This window comes from Protopterus annectens, chromosome 17.part0, assembly GCF_019279795.1.
Source record: "Protopterus annectens isolate FY-2018-M chromosome 17.part0, PAN1.0, whole genome shotgun sequence".
Classification (NCBI taxonomy): domain Eukaryota; kingdom Metazoa; phylum Chordata; order Ceratodontiformes; family Protopteridae; genus Protopterus; species Protopterus annectens.
This window is the reverse complement of record NC_056751.1, coordinates 624,851,791-624,871,363: the sequence shown is the minus strand read 5'-3', so window position 1 is coordinate 624,871,363 and position 19,573 is coordinate 624,851,791. Positions and strand designations below refer to the sequence as shown.

At 42.7% G+C, this 19,573-nt stretch overlaps 1 protein-coding gene across 1 annotated transcript in view; it reads right to left on the bottom strand.

Moving 5' to 3' along the window:
• The window catches only part of EPS8L2 (EPS8 like 2), a 1,747,011-nt gene that overhangs the window by 6,434 nt on the left and 1,721,004 nt on the right, over positions 1 to 19,573 (bottom strand). The window contains exon 20 of the mRNA XM_044059131.1: positions 19,270 to 19,402. Within this exon, the coding sequence (XP_043915066.1) occupies positions 19,270 to 19,402 (133 nt within the window). The remainder of the gene's footprint in view (positions 1 to 19,269; positions 19,403 to 19,573) is intronic.

The following is a 19,573-nucleotide window of genomic DNA, read 5'->3' as shown; positions in this document are numbered from 1 at the left end:
CTCATCTCATAGTCCCTCAAAACCTACACCACCAAAACACACACATACAAACACAAAACACACAGCTACATTCACGGAGACTCTCAGTAGAAACCTGCCCAAGCAACAGAGCCTTCCAAAGCAGAAACGCAAACAACCTCCACCCCCCAACACAACCCAAATGACACATAGCCCACAAACTCAGTGTGCCACTCAACCACAGCCCATAAGGTATAACAATGTACCCAATACTCTAGTCATTGGTGACTCCATAGTCAGGCACACTGATGTTCCATTCACTAGGCTAAACAAGGAGAAAGTTACTGTCAGCTGCCTGTCAGGTCCCAGGATCCACCACATAATGCACGCACTCAGTTCACTTCACAACAAGTACAAATATGACTCTGTCATTGTCCATGTTGGTGTGAATTACCTGAGACATACCTCCCTGGACTACATGAAATGAGACATGGAGGAGCTCTCCGATCTTGTAGCCCAGGCAGGTATGACCCTAGCCCTGAGTAGCATCCTGCCATCACCCAGAATGATACCACAGTACAAGGACAAAATGATTGACTTCAACAATTGGCTAAGTTTCTGGTGTTATTCTAAGGGGATCCAGCATCTGTCTGCCTGGGATGACATGATCGACAGACCACGATGCTTTGCCAGAGATGGCCTACACCTGTCACCTTTGGGATTCTGGATACTGGCTAAGGCTCTTGCCACCTCTATAGTGCCTTTTTTAGGAAAGGTTCAAATGACAAATTCACCACCATAACAGATACAAGCAAGCAAAATCTGAGGGTATTGCTACTCAATGCTAGAAGTCTAAATCTCAAAATGCACTCACTCGAGACACTCCTTAAAATGAAGAACATCAACATCTGTACAGTGTCAGAGACCTGGTTCAAGGCTCCAGAGAACACCCCTGTATTACCAGGCTATAATTCATACCACACTTTTCGGCCACCTAACCTGGACTGAAACACTAAAGGCAGAGGTGTGTCCATATTCATTAAGGATATCCACACCTCTAGGCTAGTTGCCCAGCATAATGCATCCGAGGTTATCCAAGCCCAACTAACTCTGGGCAAGACCACAATCCAAATTGTAGCTTGCTACAGATCCTCCACCCTGCCCCAGGATTCCCACTCCTCATTTCTTGATACACTGGAAAATATTAGGGTACAACCCAACACGCTAATAATGGACGATTTCAACTACCCCACCACTAACTGGGAAAACTACTCATGTTCCAACTCTTTTGCTCAACGTTTTCTGGAATTCATAAATTCCAATGCCTTGGATCAACTTATCCACACCCCGACCAGGGGCAGCAGTATCCTAGACCTGATTATTACCAACACTGGTGACCAGTGTTCCACACCAAAGGTCAATTCCCCATTGGACAGATCTGACCACAAGCTAATCACCCTAGAAATCCACATCCCTCCCCCACCCCCAACTAGGGAAACTACTGTAAAAAAATTCTCCAAAGCCAACTTCACGCTTCTTAAGACAGAATTGGCAATCTTTGTGACACCCGTGCAGATGGACAATAGAGGTACAACTGCTGAATCCTACACAAATGCACTTTATAGGTTCATAGATTAGATTCATAGATTAGTATTAGGCTAACTGCTCTTGCGAGTCATTTTAAGCCTAGCCAGTTATCCCTTGTGAGACTCGAACCCTGCACCTTGTGCTTGTAAGGCAAACACCTTAACGACTAGGCCATCCTCCCACTTACATGAGTGCATGGATCATGCTATCCCTAACAGAACCAAGATGCTAGTCTCCAAAAAATGAAGCCAATTTGGTGGTCCCCTGCCGTAAACAAACTCTGCAACAGAAGAAAGAAACTGTTGCAAAAAAGAGCAAAATCCCATGACTGGAGGAACCCCCTGGTCAGCCTCAGTAAGTAGCTGAGATCCCTCATAAAATCCTCCAAAGCTAGTTACAAAAACAAAATCGCCACTGATTCTAAAGACAACCACAAAGCGTTCTATAGCTATGTCAAGAATCTCAATGGCAACACTCAGATCTGCTCTGAGTTACAGCACAATGGCACTAAATATACAGAACCAACTGATATTGCCAACATTCTGCCAGATAGGTTCAGTGCTAAGTTTACCCCCTCTCACCCCCTAAAGGACCCATCTCTATACCGGAAGAATGCAAAGTTCCTCTAATCACGGCTGCACAGGTAAAAATCACACTGTCCAAAGCCATGAACACAGCATCCATGGGACTTGACAACATCCCAGGCTGCGTTCTACATGAACTACAGAACGAACTGGCACCCCACCTAAGTACCATGTTCAATCATAGCCTCACCTCAGGCTTTGTGCCCACTGAATGGCGCACAGCAACAATTATCCCTCTCCACAAAGGGGGTGCCACCACAGATCCCGGGAACTACCACCTCATTAGCTTGATGAGCCTGGTCTGCAAGGCCATGGAACCTATCATCATAGAACTTATAAACAAAGACATTGGTAATCTCCAAACTCTGGACCCTACCCAGTTTGGGTTTGTAAAAGTCAGATCATGTCTCCTAAACCTGATAGACTTCTTTGAAGCAGTCACCAAAGCTGTAGACGAGGGTAAGATGGTTCACACAGCCTATCTAGATCTCGCCAAGGCTTTCGACACCATCCCCCACTCTGGAATTACAGATAAACTCACTAAACTACGTACAAATCCCTATGTCACAAAATGGGTTGCCAACTGGCTCATGGACAGAACCCACACTGTTAAAGTAGCAGACTCCAAATCTGACTTCAGACCAGTGACAAGTAGAATACCACAGGCTTCAGTTCTGTGTCCTCTCTTGTTTGGTATCTACTTCTGTGAAGTACAGGCTAACACAGAAGGTCTTTGGCTAACAAAGTTTGCAGATGACTGCAAACTAGGAGCCATAATCGAAACTCCTAACAATGTGGACATCCTACAAAATTGCCTCACTGAGACAGATGCCTGGTGTCAAAGCCATGGCCTGAAGCTCAATGCCAAAAAGTGCATTGTCATCTCTTTTGGTAAAAACTCTGTACCCATGAACTACCACATAGGTGGTAGTCTACTTAACACCAAAAGTGTGATAAGAGACCTTGAGACACAGGTGGACAGTAGTCACTCCTTTGATAATCACATCACCACAGTAGTCAGGAAATCCTTCTACTTGACACACCTCATCACAAAAGGTTTCTCATCCAGGAAGAAAGAGGTCATTGTTCCCCTCTACTCATCACTCATTAGACCCATTATAGAGTACAACGCCCCTTTTGGTATGTACCTCACAAGACATCTACAACAACTGGAAAGGCCACAGAAATACCTCACAAAGAGGATTGCCAGCCTTAAACAGACGCCGTATGCAGACCATCTTAAAAAACTCCAGCTTTACTCCATCACATATCGCCTACTCAGAGGCGATCTCTGCCTAACATACAAAGCTATGTCAAACACAGAGCTGTTGGACATGCTCCACTTAAAGAAATCCCAATCCCTCTGAGCTACACGCGCTAGGGACCTAAACCTGTTCACCACAATAAACAGAACATGCTGGTGGGATAGATTCCTGTGCCAGAGACTCTCCATACTCTGGAACAAACTACCTATCTATATCAAACAAAGCTCCTCATTAGCACTCTTCAAGAAAAATCTTGATAATTGGATGAGAAATAGGAAATTCACCCCAGGGATCACTTCTGTGGCTCTGCTCAACAGTGGCACAGGAAAATAATTTTCTTGGATGGTGAAAGCCAGGGTACCTTTTTGGCTAGGCTTATATATGCCCTAGGGGCAATAGTCTAGTACCTACCTATGAACCTATATACAGAGAGAGAGAGAGAGAAAGTGATCAAGAGAGAGGTCTTCATTATATTTATATATATTGATTTATGTACATGTGTATGTATGTATATATATATATATATATATATATATATATATATATATATATATATATATATATATATAGAGAGAGAGAGAGAGAGAGAGAGCATGTATGTCTGTACATACAAAAGTATGGGATTAAGCCAGCTGAACAAATGAACAGCCTGTATGTCCCGCTGGTGACTGAAAAAGGAGAAAACTGCAGCACTGACATCATACTGGAGTTTTATATAAACCCCTTTATAGGGGGAAAATGTACACAGCAATGATACAAAGTATAATTAAGTTGGCAGAGAAATGAGAGGTACAACTGATGGGGTATGAGGGGACCTTTATATGCCATATGTTAACTACTGCCCTTGGTTCAGCAACATCTTAGAGTAGGATCACGCCTGAATTCCTCAAACAGTTAGTATTAAAACTCACCCAGGAGTCATCTGTCTCAGATATGATATTCATAAACACTGGAATGAGAGGATTTCAGATGTCATAGTGGAAAGTTGATTGACAGCAAATGATTGCTGCATTCAGTGGTTCATAATGCATTTAAATGAAACCAGTCAGAAGTTAGAGTTTCAAACTTCAGGCAGGCAGACGTTGGGAACAAGGCAGGTATCTTAGGAAAGGTCTAGAACAAAGACAAGAATGTGGTGTGAGAGACCAGTGGGAATGCATCAGAAATGACACATATACATCTGGTGGCTTTAAGCAGTGTATGGAACACATGGCAGGAGGCAGAAAGGGGGGAATCCTGTTCTTACACCTCTGCAATATCAATGAAATGGGTGTAGACAAACTATGATAGAGTCCTGAGTAGACCAACAATGGAATATCACTCAGGCGTGCTCCTGAATTCCTGATGGTGTATGTAATTAATTTGCTTTCTTCTTTTCAGACCTGCTCCAATGTTTCAAGAGGATAAAGGAGCACAGGCACCAGTGAACACCTGACAAGTGCCAAAATATCCAGCATTCTTGTAGGCAGTAAGTGTGGAAAAATGTATCTGATGGAACAGTGAATACGAAATGATGGATCTGATGGAATAGCGAATACGAAATGATGGATCTGATGGAACAGTTAGTGTGAAATGATGACTGCAATGCACAGTAAGCATGATATGATTGAAATGATGGAGCAGTAAACATGATATGATGGATATGTGTTTGGCTTACTACTGACAGGGCTTAGGCTTAAATTTATAGGTGGATTACTAGGTTAGCGGCCCTACAGCCTTTACAAGCCTAGCCATGTTAATCTCAAGTGTCCCCATTTTTTTCTTTTTTAGGTAGTTTAGAATAACTTTATGAAAATAGAGAGTCTGTGATCAACACCGGCTACCCCTGCCCATGAGGGACATGGGTGCCACCCCAGGGGCACATTTGCAGTCTCCCATCCAATTATCTACATTGCATTTGAATAGGGTCAGTGAGGAGCTCTGTTTTACATGAATAAGGAGTTTATTCCAGGGAAATGGCAGTCTCTGGGAGACATATCTGTCTCACCAGCATGATCTGTTAATGTCATAAGCTAAGTTGAGATCTCTGGAGTGAGTGACTCTTCAGCCATTTGACTTGCAGATGTGCAGAATTTCCATTAGGGCAGGGTTGGAGATTGCCCTAGGCCAGGCAAAAGTCACCTCTCAGCAGCCTATAAGATGCAGAGTAAAGTGAAAGGGCTTCAGCCAGTCCATGTAGGTCATGGTTTGGAGTCTCCGTATTTTCTTAGTGAGAAACCTCTGAGGTCTCTCCAGCTGTTGCAGGTATCTGGTGAGACAACTACAAAAGGGTGCATTACACTCTATTAGTTGTCTTATGAAAGTTGAGTACATTGGAGTTATAGATTCCCTTGAACTGGATGCTATGCCCTTGCTCATAAGGCTTTCCTTACCACTGTGAAAACGTGGTGGTTAAAGTTCAGATTGCTATCAACCTGTGTTCCCAAGTCTCAAACCACTGGGTTGGAACTAAGGGGGTGCTGTCAATACTGTAATTTATAGGAATTCCATTTTGCCATAGGGAATAATAATGCATATTTTTGCATTTTGTTTTAGATCATGGCTTTGGCACAAATCATTTGTTTGTGTTAGCGCTTCTTGTAATATGTTGACATCGTTGGAGGACCCAATGTTTGCTCATAGTTTGCAATTATCAGTGAACTTAGTGAGCCAAAGGCCATCTACTTTCACCTGGACTTCTTAGAAACAGATGCCAGACAGTAAGGGGCCCAGCACAGACTCCTGTGGTACTCCACTGGTGAAAGGTCTACTGGTGGAGGTGGTGTCACAAATTTTGACAATGTGTGTTCTGTCAGTGAGCCAGTTGGCTACCCATCTAGTAATGTAAGGGTTAATCCCTACTTGGGAGAGTTTCTCGATGATGACAGAGTGAGGAATTGTGTCAAAAACTTTGACAAGGTCGAGATAGGCTGTATTCACTGTCTTACCTTCATCCATAGCTTTGATGACATTCTTAAAGAAGTCTACCAGGTTTAATAAGCATGATCTACCCTTAACAAAGACAAACTGGGTTGGGTCCTACATTTAGAGGTCACCTATGTCCTTGTAGATAAGGTCCATGATAATTCTTTCCATGGCCATACAGATGAGACTGGTTAGACTTTTGGGTCTGTAGTTCCCACGGTCAATTGATGCCCCCCCCCCTTTGTGCTGGGGGATTACTGTTGCTGTTCTCTATTCTGCAGGCACATAGCCAGTTCTCAAGCTATAATTAAACAGAATGCTAAGTGGGTCTGCTAGTGCTTGTTTTAGATTGTTTAGTAAATGACCTGGGATATTATCTGGTCCCACTGAGGCCATATTTTTGTCCTTGGTGAGTGCAGAGATGACATTTCTCTACAGATACTAGGCAAAGGACTGGTATCAGGTATGCTTTGGGATAGGTGGGAATAGGGTGTGAAGTTTGCACTGAATCTGTCAGATAGCAGGTTGGCGATATCTTCCTGTGTAGTATGAGTGATCCCATCTACAACCAGGTTGGCACATAGTTGGGCATTCCCTTTTAGACTTCAGACATAGTTAAAGTTAAAGAATGCCTTATTGATTATCCTTGGCTAGGGATATGATTTTAGTTTCGTAATTTGCTTTAGAAGACTTTATAAGATTTCTGATTTTCCTTTTAAGGCTTAGGAGTGAACTCTTCCTCTGCAGAGTGATATCCCTCTTGCTTTTGGGCAACAGTTTCTTCCTCTTGTTATATAATCCATTTATACTTGAAGTCTACCACGGTGGCTTGTTTTTATGGGAAGAGCTAGTTTTGATCTGGTCAGGTACAGCAGAGTTTATGCAGTTGCTTAAGAGTTTGTACAGGGTGTGACATCCAGACAATATCCTACTGAACTGCCACTAAATAATGTGATGTCTCCCACTAGCCTGGGTTAGTAACTAAGGAGCTTCAATCCTCATTACTGACTCCAGTGTGAGACTGTCACTTAAACAGGAGTAATATTCCACAATTTTCCCCTAAGAGCACAACAGGAATATGCTCTATAACCTGAGACTGGATTGTACACCTTTGTCTATCCCTAATGTAACTCCTCATTACACACTCCAGACCAATGTGCCCCAGTTTAAGACCTCTGATACACTTACACTTAAATAGATTAAATCTCGCACATCCAAACACTTCTGAGAAAGTCTGACACAGATTTCCAGTGGTGTCCCTTCCCCAAAATAATAAGGTAACACACTGCCACCATCAGAGGTCTTCATACCCTTTTAAAATTGTGTACAGTTATGAAAATTAAATATTAAAATAAATAGTAGCAAATGACCTAACTAGCCAGGCTTTTGGAGTGCCCCTGCAAATTATCAAGGCAAGTATAAGCACTCCCTAATTACTAAAGAAAACACTGATTGACCAGCCACAATGTAAGTTAATAAAAAATATTTAATAATGAGCAAAATTATTAAAAAATATAGAACAGTAATTTGCAATAAACAGAACGTAATCACGAGGAAAATGGAATCAATATTGAAGGATAGAAATCCAACATTCAGAAAAACTCTAACTGAACTAACTGGTTAGTTATAATTGTCCTTCCTGACTAAAGAACACTGTCCCTGATCTAAACTAAATTACTACAACTGAGCAAAGTCTGGCTTAAAGTTCTTGGTGAGTTCTTTTGGTATCCACTGCACAACTCATAACTGGCTGTTAACTGCAACTGACAACTGTAACTGTAACTGACAACTGACTTCAGCAGGCTCTTTTATAGACTAGCCTAACTGTCATGACTGTTCAAGTTCTAATTTTCATTTCATATTTTGAAAATCAACCAACAGCTGTTTACTAAAGTTCCTTTCCGTCTTTCAGCTTCTGACAGTAACACATAGCATCTGTCAACATTCCAATGACATCATCTGCAGATCAGCTGAATTTGAGACAGTTTGCCTTTAGAATCTTTCCTCACAAACTCACAAATGTGCAGTTAGAAATATAAAATGCCACTGTTCGAGTCTTTAAAACATTCTGTACAAACAGATTATAAATCAACATGTAAAAACTTATTTACAATATTATAGCTAGTCATGCTGGCATTTAATACACGGGTTAATCTGAAATTATGTACAAAACCTCAGTCAGACATGCTAGCACAAATAACAGTATCTAATTTCTTTACACAGGGTCATTTGCATACACTTGTGCATAGTGATCACTGGTGTCTGCAATTGTGGGTGGTATGAAGCTTTTTATAATATCACTTAGTACGCTGTAGTTAGCTTTGGTGACTTTTTTATGATTTTTGTTCCTGTGAGGGTGTTAGTTCCAGTAGTTACTTCAAATGAGACTAATTTGTGGTCTGACCTAACCAGGGAAGGTATCACGTGTGGGGAAGTACAGAAACCCCCCCATGTTGGTGAGTACTATGTCCAGAGCATTAGAGCCCCTAGTGGGGGTGCAGACTATCTGTTCCAGACCATTTGTATTAAAGTCCAGGAACCTCTGGGTGAGTGTGTTTTTGCTTATGTATGTCCCCCAGTCTATGGAAGGTTAGTTGAAATCTCCCATGACTAAGGTTTTGGACTGTATGGCAAGGAACACCAGTAAATCAAGGTATGGTGGTGTGCTTATCTGGTTCATAGTGGGGGATCTATGGCTAGCAATGATGTGTTATGGCACTTTCTCAATTGTTAATTGGACATGGAGTAGTTTGAGAGAGTCATGCTGTTTGACCAGTCTCAAAGTGTTCTTCTTCTTCTTCTGGCTTTTTCTCGGTTAGGGTTTGCCACAGTGTATCACCTGTCCGCTCATGATTGGCAGTGGAGTTTTACAGTGTCAAGTTGCCAGCCCGGTGCCCAGCCTTCCACAGAAGGCACACACGCACGCACTCATGCCTAGGGCCAATTTAGAGTATCCAATCCACCTACAGCATGTCTTTGGGATGTGGGAGAAAACCAGAGCACCCGGAGGAAACCCACACAACCACAGGGAGGACATGCAGACTCCACACAGAAGGCACCCCAGCCGAGGATCGAACCGGAGAACCTCTTGCTGTGAGGTGGCAACGCTAACCACTGCACCACCATGGCTGTCCTGACCAGTCTCAAAGTGTATTTGATTTTAATGAAGATGGTTACACTTCCACCTTTGGTTCCCTCATGCTTGTTTTGAGGTCTGAATGTGTGGATGGTATTGTAGCCTTGCATGGCCGGGGTGTTCTCAGCAACCCTGAACCATGTCTTGGGAACTGCACAGACGTCAGCATCCTCCAAGGTGAGGACTGCTTCCAGGGAGTGCAGTTTTGTGTTTAAACACCTATCATTAAGTAGCATGACCCCGAGTTTGTCTCAATTAGATTTTGTTACATTAGAAAATTTGTTGTTTTGACATTGCCTAAAAAGGCACTATGGTGGAGGCAAAGGCCTTTGTCAATATCTGAAAGCCTAGGGGGGACAGGTGCAGATCATCTCTAGCAAAGCAGTGAGGTCTGTCTACCATATTCTCCCAGGCTGACAGATACTGGATCCCCCTGGACTAACATCAGAAGCTGAGACAATTGCTAAAGTCAATAATTTTTTGTTTACATTGTGGCATCATCCTGGGCGACAGTAGGATACTGCTTAGGGCTAGGGACATAGCTGTCTGGGACACATAATCAGAGAGTTCCATCTTGTCTCTCTTCATATAGTTCAGAGAGGTATGTCTCAAATCATTCACTCCAACATGAACTACGACAGAGTCAAAATGGTACTTGTTGAGTGACTTGAGTGCAAGCATGATTTGTCAGATCCTGGCACCTGATAGGCAGCTGACCATGACCTTCTCCTTTCCCGTCTGGTGAAAAGGACATCTGTGTGTCTCACTGTGGAGTCCCTTATGACCAAGATGTTTGATGTGTTTTGCCTTAGGGTCTTATTTGTTGAGACATGGATGTGTGTTTTGATATGTGCATTGGTTTCTTTATGCTTAGTGGTAAGTGTGTGTGGTGTGCATTTGGGAGGTCTCTGTTCTTTTGGTAGGTTTTAGTGAGTACCTTTGCATACGTGAATTTATGTGTCATGATCTTAATTTGTGTGAGAGTCTGGTTTGTTTTTATGTGAGAGAACTGACTCCAATTCCACAGTGTATTTGTATCTTTCACACAGGGTGTTAAGTTTGCTTTATGAGTAAATGGTTGTCAGTATACAAGAAACAATTGCTACACTGTTTCAAGATGCGCATATCAATGAAGCTGGCTGGAGAAATGATGGGAAACTGCCCATCTGTTGTGGCAGAATTTTTCTGAATGTGGTCTTTGGGAAGGAAGTGGGCTAGCTGGACTTAGTTATAAACAAAAAAATGAAGCAGAAATTCAATTAAATAGTTAAAGTACAGTGCTGGCTTAAAATATACTTATTTTACAGGATGGGTTTCATAGACAAGTACTATGTAGACTCATAGAAAGAGAAAAGTAGTGCTAACAAGAGAAGCAGAGCTAGGCTGCATGGCAGGTGGTGCAGTGCTACATCAGGACATATAACAATGTGATGCACATCACAAGGCAGTCAGAATGGCATGTCTGAGTCAATGCATACTCATCAATGCAATGTAGCATCTCATAGCTGCAGCTCATGGTTATCTGTCACAAGGACAGCTTAGTGGTCATCGGATAGACCACTGTGGTTCTGCATATCAAGGTGCCAACCCTGTTCATTATGTAAACCAGTAGAAGATGGGGCAAATAAAAAAATAAGAAAGGGGAGAAGAGCAGCAGAGATACACAAAGGGTAGCCATAAGGCATCAAAGGTGGGGGGAAGGTAATTTTAGGGAATGAGACCCTTCTTTCATATATAGAAAATAAGATTCGGAAAGAAAGATAAAGTGCAAATGTTGTGGATGGGATAAAGGGAAAAGAGCAGTTAACAGGGGTAGTCAAACATAAAGCACAGACTTGGACAGACAGGGGCAGTAGACATAAACAATTGATAGAAAAGTAGATGGACATATATACACACACACAGAGGGTGGACAAATGATTTGGAGAGGTGGACAATGAACAATGAATGAGGAACGATACGAAATATGGGAACATGCCAGAATTGGGATAGGGTAGTGTCCTGGAGAGTATCAAAATCATGGTAACACTCATGAGGGGGGTCTGATGTTATGGGTTTATCTTCTGGTAGCCTGATTAGTGGTGCCTGCCAGTCATACAACTCCACAAGCTATGACGGTACTCCACATTGCTAAGGTGGGGATACAGTTCAGCCTCTACATATGATGCCAAGAGACTAGGGCAGACTCCACCAAGCCACATTCAGAATAGGAATCTTTCCTCCTTCCTCCTTATAAGCAACCATACAGGGCACCAGTGAACCTTCCTGGTGGACAGTGGTGACCCAGCATGAGATACTTTTGCCAATGCAGACCAGGGTGAGTGTGGCCTTATCTCCCACCCCCTCTTTCTTCACAACTAGACCTAAAGAAGGATGACAAAATGGTAGAAAATTACACGCATACATGTTAGCAGCACAATCAAAGTTGTGTACTAGAATGGCACTGACGTCATGCAGAGTGGGTGTGGGGCTCTGGGGCCACATATTAAGGCATGGCTACAGGATGTAACTATGGGGGGGAGCAGGGTAGTGCTTAGCACTAACTGTAGCTGATATGCGGATGCAGAAAAGTGGGTGTGAACCTCAGGTCATAGGTACAGTACAGAAACATGAAGTGGGAGGCTGTGTAAAGTATTAATTACAACTCAGACAGAAGCATAAGGGGGGGTAGCTGTAAGTATAGCTATCACACAGCATACCCTCCACACTGAATGACCAGACATATTCTGCCTACAGCTGTATGGGTACTGTTATGGTCACCTGAGGAAAGCAATAGCTGGAAAAGTTCATAACCCAGGAGAATGAAGTGCTACTGCAGGCTATGATGACCCCCACCTGGCAAAGCAGAAACAGAAAGTTGCCATGGGACCAGATGTGGCAGTGAGAAGCACATGATGTGAATGCTCAGGGTGGCCATAATAGGTCTCTGTAACAGGTTCAGTGAATGATTAATGATTATGATACTCCTTCCAAAGGAAAATGCATAGGACATTGCAATAGATAAGACCATTACAGTGAGAGTCACTGTCTGCAACACTAAAGAGAGGTGATCCACTTTCATCATAAAAAAGGCACCTGTAGATGTACAGGCTGAGCACACAGCCTCACCAGGGCATGCCAGATAACTTCTACCTGACTGTCCCTTGCAACCTTCACATCTGTTCCCTGTACACACAGTATCTGAAATGTTAACATACCAATCATAGATAGACATGAGGGGGAGGGTTAGGCACCATGACTACTCAAGTATCATCCCTGAAACGACTGACCCTTGGCATTAATCATGGATGTGCAGGTCAGTGATAACAGGCACAAATGGCTGCCACTACCACTCACAGCACTGAGGAAATGGTGAGTGTGTTCTGTAGATTCTGGGACACATGGAACAAGTGAACAGTGACCTGCAGTATAGGAAAATGCAGCACACAATGCTTCTGAAGTCACTGGGATCAAATGTTGCCTCCGTCAGTGACTCCATGAGACACATTTCAATGGCCCTCCTATCTGTCTCCAGACACCCTGTATGTCTGTGGGAGGGTCAGATCTGGGAAGGTCAGAAAAAGACTATCCCAACTTCTATTGATTAGACTAGAGAGATGGCCTCATTGTCGCGTGTTGTCACAGAACCTGGCACTCCCAATTGTGGATGTTGTCCAGGTTATGGCTGATTGTGGTACTCCTCTGGTTCAACTTCTAGGAAGCTTCATCAGGTTGCACATATACATTCCCATAGTTCTACTCCCTCCATGTCACTTGTGGGCATACAGGCTGCCAACAACGCTCATAGTCAACACCATTTAGTGGCAAATGTGCTCATCAGGATCAGCACAATATTCCATTATCCCTGCCATGGATCACATCAAGTAAAATACAGTGGGCAACCCTAACATCATGACATAACAGCTTGATCTACCCCTGGGGTATGTGATCTGTAACCAACCCACAATGTACCAGAGTGTACGGTTACCATGTTTACCTCCAATGACCCTCATCCATTGCATAGGACTGTAGTCACCTTTTAATGTGTCCCCAACAACCTGTGCAAGTGATAATGAATGTGCTCTGCCCACCGTCTAAACTGCATGGGTATGGTGATATTTGATGCACAGTGTGATCAGTCCTGCAGAGATGTGATTAAGTATGCATCACTATATTCTATATTATGTATATAATGGTTAATAGTGTGGACCATACACTGCTTCTTTGACAGTTGTTGTTGTGTCTTTCGGCTTATCCCAGTTAGGGGGCGCCACAGCGGAACTCCGGTCCGCTAATGTTTGGTAGTGGATTTTTACGTGCCGAGTTACCAGCCCTGATGCACAACCTTCAACGAAGGCAAGCCCATTCACGCATGCCTCAACACAGAAGACGCTCTAGCTGAGAATCGAACATGACAACGTCTTGCTGTGAGGCAACAACGCTACCGCAGCACCACTACCGCGGGTCGTCTTCTAAGAATTGTGCTCATCTTTGCCTCAGATGTGATACAGATGCCCTGACTTCCCACACTACCTTTCCACTACTAGTACAACTAGTGTGAAAGGTCCTGCCAAAACACCAAGCTGCTACTCCAACTGTTTATGCAATGCCATGTTGTACAGCATACACACACACACACACACACACACACACACACACACACACACACACACCAAAACTGCAGATTTCAGGAATGTATTACATTGCCCTGCCTGACAGAGGTATGTAATGAAGGTGTCCTTTGTGTAGGGTGAACAGCTGCTCAACCATATTAAGTGTTTTAGTATGAGCATTTTGTTATGAGCTGCATTGTAGACCTTTTCCTGAATGGTCTGAGGATCATCAATCACGGCTCTAGAGTTTATTTTGGAATCACCTGAAACAGACAACCTCTAATATAAACGTGGCCTACTCTCTGCTTACACAAAAAATAGTTCATAAATTATACTTATCAGCTGCTTCTTTTTGCTATAAATGGGTACTATTGTTAGAGAATAACATTTGTTTTAATAATGTGATAATCCGGGGCTATGAGTGCTAACTTTTGTACTGCTGCTGCCAAAAGACAAAGCAACAGAACCACCACTATGGGGTCAGAATCTCCCATTGGTACCAGGTAATCCTTAATGGGATATGACAAATGTGCACCACTTTCTTGGGTAACTACAACATGCCAATGAGCTTTACACTGTACAACTACAGGCCAGAATTATAATAAAAGGCTCCTCACAATTTCACTCACCACAGACGGAGCCCAGTACCTTCCAGTGTAATGTTACCAATATTAATTAAAACTCAGTAAAAATTATTTTGTACCCTTCACACACACACACACACACACACACACACACACACACACACACACACACACACACACACACACACACACACACACACACACATCTGCAGCTATAAGTAAGGCTGAATATCATCGGCAATGCTACTGATCTCTAACCTAAATAATCTATCAGTGTGTATGTGTGTGTGTGTGTGTGTGTGTGTGTGTGTGTGTGTGTGTGTGTGTGTGTGTGTGTGTGTGTGTGTGTGTGTGTGTGTGTGTGTGTGTGTGTGTGTGCACACACGCACATGTGTGTGCATGTATAAGCTGTTCGACTGTGTCCTCATACCCCAATCCTCTCCATCTTCATTCTGTTCAGTCTCTATTGTATGCTTCCTACTAGTCCAGTCTCCCTTTCAGTGCAAGGCCATGAAAATAAAAAGAACTCCCTGGTCAGCCTCAGTAAGAAGCTGAGATCCCTCATAAAATCCTCCAAAGCTAGTTATGAAAACAAAATTGCCACCGACTTTAAAGACAACCACAAAGAATTCTATAGCTATGTCAAGAATCTCAATGGCAACACTCAGATCTGCTCTGAGTTACAGCACAATGGCACTAAATATACAGAACCAACTGATATTGCCAACATTCTGCCAGATAGGTTCAGTGCTAACTTTACCCCCCTCTCACCCACTAAAGGGCCCATCTCTATACTGGAAGAATGCAAAGTTCCTGTAATCATGGCTGCACAGGTAGAAAACACACTCTCCAAAGCCAAGAACACAGCATGCATGGGACCTGACAATATCCCAGGATGCATTCTACACAAACTACAGAATGAACTGGCACCCCACCTAAGCACCATGTTCAATCATAGCCTCACCTCAGGCTTTGTGCCCACTGAATGGCGCACTGCGAAGGTTATCCCACTCTACAAAGGGGAGCCATGACGGACCCCGGGAACTACCGCCCCATTAGCCTGATGAGCCTTGTCTGCAAGGCCATGGAATGTATCATCATGGAACTCATAAACAAAGACACTGATAATCTCCAAACTCTGGACCCCACCCAGTTTGGGTTTGTAAAAGGCAGATCATGTCTCCTAAACCTGATAGACTTCTTTGAAGTAGTCACCAAAGCCATAGATGAGGATAAGGTGGTTCACACAGCCTATCTAGATCTCGCCAATGCTTTTGACACCATCCCCCACTCTGGAATTATAGATAAACTCACTAAACTAGGTATAAATCCCTATGTCACAAGATGGGCTACCAAATGGCTCATGGACAAAACCCACACTGTGAAAGTAGCAGACTCCAAATCTGACTTCAGACCAGTGACAAGCGGAGTACCACAGGGTTCAGTCCTGGGTCCTCTCCTGTTTGGTATCTACTTCTCTGAAGTACAGGCTAACACAGAAGGTCTTTGACTAACGAAGTTTGCAGATAACTGCAAACTAAGAGCCATAATTGAAACTCCTAACAATGTGTACAACCTACAAAAGGGCCTCGCTGAGACAGATGCCTGGTGTCAAAGCCATGGCCTGAAGCTCAATGCCAAAAAGTGCATTGTCATCTCCTTTGGTAAAAACTCTGTACCCATGAACTACCACATAGGTGGTAGTCTACTTAACACCGAAAGTGTGATAAGAGACCTTGGGACACAGGTGGACAGTAGTCTCTCCTTTGATAATCACATTGCCATAGTGGTCAGGAAATCCTTCTACGTGGCACACCTCATCACAAAAGGTTTCTCATCCAGAAAAAAAGAGGTCATTGTTCCCCTCTACTCATCACTCATTAGACCCATTATAGAGTACAACGCCCTTTTTGGTATGTACCTCACAAAACAGCTACAACAACTGGAAAGGCCACAGGAATACCTCACAAAGAGGATTACTGGCCTCAAACAGATGCCCTACATAGACCGTCTCAAAAAACTCCAGCTTTAGTCTGTCGCATATCGCCTACTCAGAGGCAATCTCTGCCTAAAATACAAGTCTATGTCAAACCCAGAGCTGTTGGACATGCTCCACAAAGAAATCCCAATCCCTCCAAGCTACAAGCTGTAGTGACCTAAACATTGTCACCACAATAAACAGAACATGCTGGAGGGATAGATTCCTGTCCCAGAGACTTCCCAAACTCTGGAACAGACTAGCTACTCATTAGCACTCTTCAAGAAAAATCTTAATGATTGGATAGGAAATAGGAAATTCACCCTGGGGATCACTTCTATGGCTCTGCTCGACAGGGACACAGGAAAATAATTTTCTTGGGTGGTGAAAGCCAGGGTACCTTTTTGGCTAGGCTTATATAGGCCCTAGGGCCAATAGCCTAGTACCTACCTATGAACTTATGAAAATATGGAAAACAGTGCCCCAAATCCAGTCTTACCAATCCCCTAAGAAATGTATACTTCACTTCAGCATCTCTTAGGTCATTAACATCTACTTTTGCTGGCAGTCAGTTAATGAGGTGACATGTTCCTGACTGCTAACAGGCAAGGCAGCAATTTTCTGGACCTCAGAGTGAAAATAAATAAATACCACCTCAGGTCTTCCCTGAAAATAGGCCAGTAGCCTAGTGGAACTAACCCAGTCAACACACTATAGCTAGATTAATTAACAAACAAAAACTAACTAATGAAATAGCTGTGAGAATGTAATGTAATTCAACAAATAAAGTAGCCTTTTGCTTTACTTATTCAGTTAAAGTCAGCCGCTTATTTGGTTCCCTAACAAATATTCAACTTATTTATGATAACCTGATACAACTGTAATCACAAACGGGTGCACGCTCGCAATGTGAATAGCAATTGGATGCAAAAAAATCTCACAGAAAAAGTATTTTGCAGTAGAGGCCAAGCCCTCATACCCCTGAATGTGGGGTGGCCCCTCCCATTTGCAGTAACTCGAAGCTCACACCATCATGGGGAATGAGGAATCCTTAGTACACCAGCAATTTAACATTCTAGGGAAAATCCAGCCAATCACACACAGTGAACACATCAATGAGTGTCAATCACTGGTGTTTTGGAAACAAGCCTGTCTCTTACCTAACTGCAGTACTGACTACAACAAATTCAGTACCACAGTTATGTTACATTGAAACAAATGAGGTGTGTGTAGTATGCCTTTCAAGGGCTGAAGACTTGAAAGATACAAGGTATCTCACACAATTCAGTGCCAACTTTATCCCTCTCCTCCCCCCTAAAGGACCAATCGCAGTACTGGAAGAATGTCAGGAACCCAGCATTACTGCAACACAGGTTAAAGCTACATTGTCCAAGGCCAAGAATACAGTTTCCATGGGACCTAATAATATTCCTAGCTGTGTTTTACATGAACTACAAAGCAAACTGGCACCACATCTGTCTGCTCTGTGCAGTCACAGCCTTACCTTAGGCTTTGTCCCTAACGAATGGCGCACTGCTACAGTCATCCCTCTCCATAAAGGGGGAGCGACTACAGATCCTGGGAATTATCATTCCATTAGCCTGACAAGTCTGATATGTAAAGCTATGGAGCGCATCATCATGGACCTAGTTAACAAAGATATAGGAAATCTCCAAACTCTAGACCATACACAATTTGACATTGTGAAAGGGAGATCATGCCTGCTCAACCTGGTTGACTTCTTTGAGTCAGTCACCAGGGCTGTGGATGAAGGTAAGGCAGTGCATACAGCTTACCTTGATCTGGACAAGGCCTTTGATACCATTCCTCACTCGGGAATAATTGATAAACTCAGCAAACTAGGCATCAACCCCTATATCACTAGGTGAGTTGCAAACTGGCTCACAGATGGAACACACAGTGTGAAAATAGTGGACTCTAAGTCAAGTCAGACTGCCGACCAGTCATGAGTGGAGTCCCACAAGGATCGGTCCTGGGTCCTCTCCTGTTCAGCATCTACTTCTCAGAAGTCCAGGCCAACACAAAGAGACTCTGGTTGACCAGATTTGCAGATGACTGCAAGCTGGGAGCCATTATTAACTCCCCAAGTGATGCAGACATCCTACAGAGAGGCCTCACTCCAATTAATTAAAAATCCACCAATCAAGTTCTATGCTTCATAAATATTAATACATGACATGAACATATAAAATGTCACCACGATTATGAATACTGAATTGCATATAATGCATAAATACACATGATTAATATTGCTCATACCAATATAAATACATTTAAAAGTTGTATAAAAACTTATATAAAAAAATATTATATAAACTAAACCATCTAAACCTAAAAGTTACATAGCTTCTAAATGCATTCATCTAAAGGCAATAGCACCATCTACTGGTCAATATAAAATAACAAAAACCACACAGCAAACTACTGGTTGTATTAAACTAGTCTTAATACCACTACAGCTTTGCTGCTCTAAGTTATAATAAGGGCATTATAGATAAAGCTATTTTACCTACATTTCAAGTTTATACTTCTGTTTTCTCACTTTTTAACTCATCAATGCAAAATATATTTGACTAGTTTTCTCACTTTTTAACTCATCAATCAAAAACAATATTTATGCAGTTTATGATGTTATGATATTGCAGGTGTCTTGTACTTACCTCAATCTGGGAACGCTGAACTGTGATCTGGCTATATACTCGGGCACCCTCCTCTCCACAAACCCTTTTCAGTTCTTCCTTATTTAGAGAAAACAGCTGTGCTGCTGTTAGTATGCCAAGCTGATTAACTGTCCTGTAGATACAGTCACAGAATATAAATATGCAGGAAGCATGCAAGAGTTTTTTATTTCAATATCATTCACAATTCTTATGGCAACAAAGAATGACAGTAATATAACTTAAAGAAAGGGTTCCATTTTCACATGTTATAATAATTATATTCCATTCTTAAAATGGCACACAG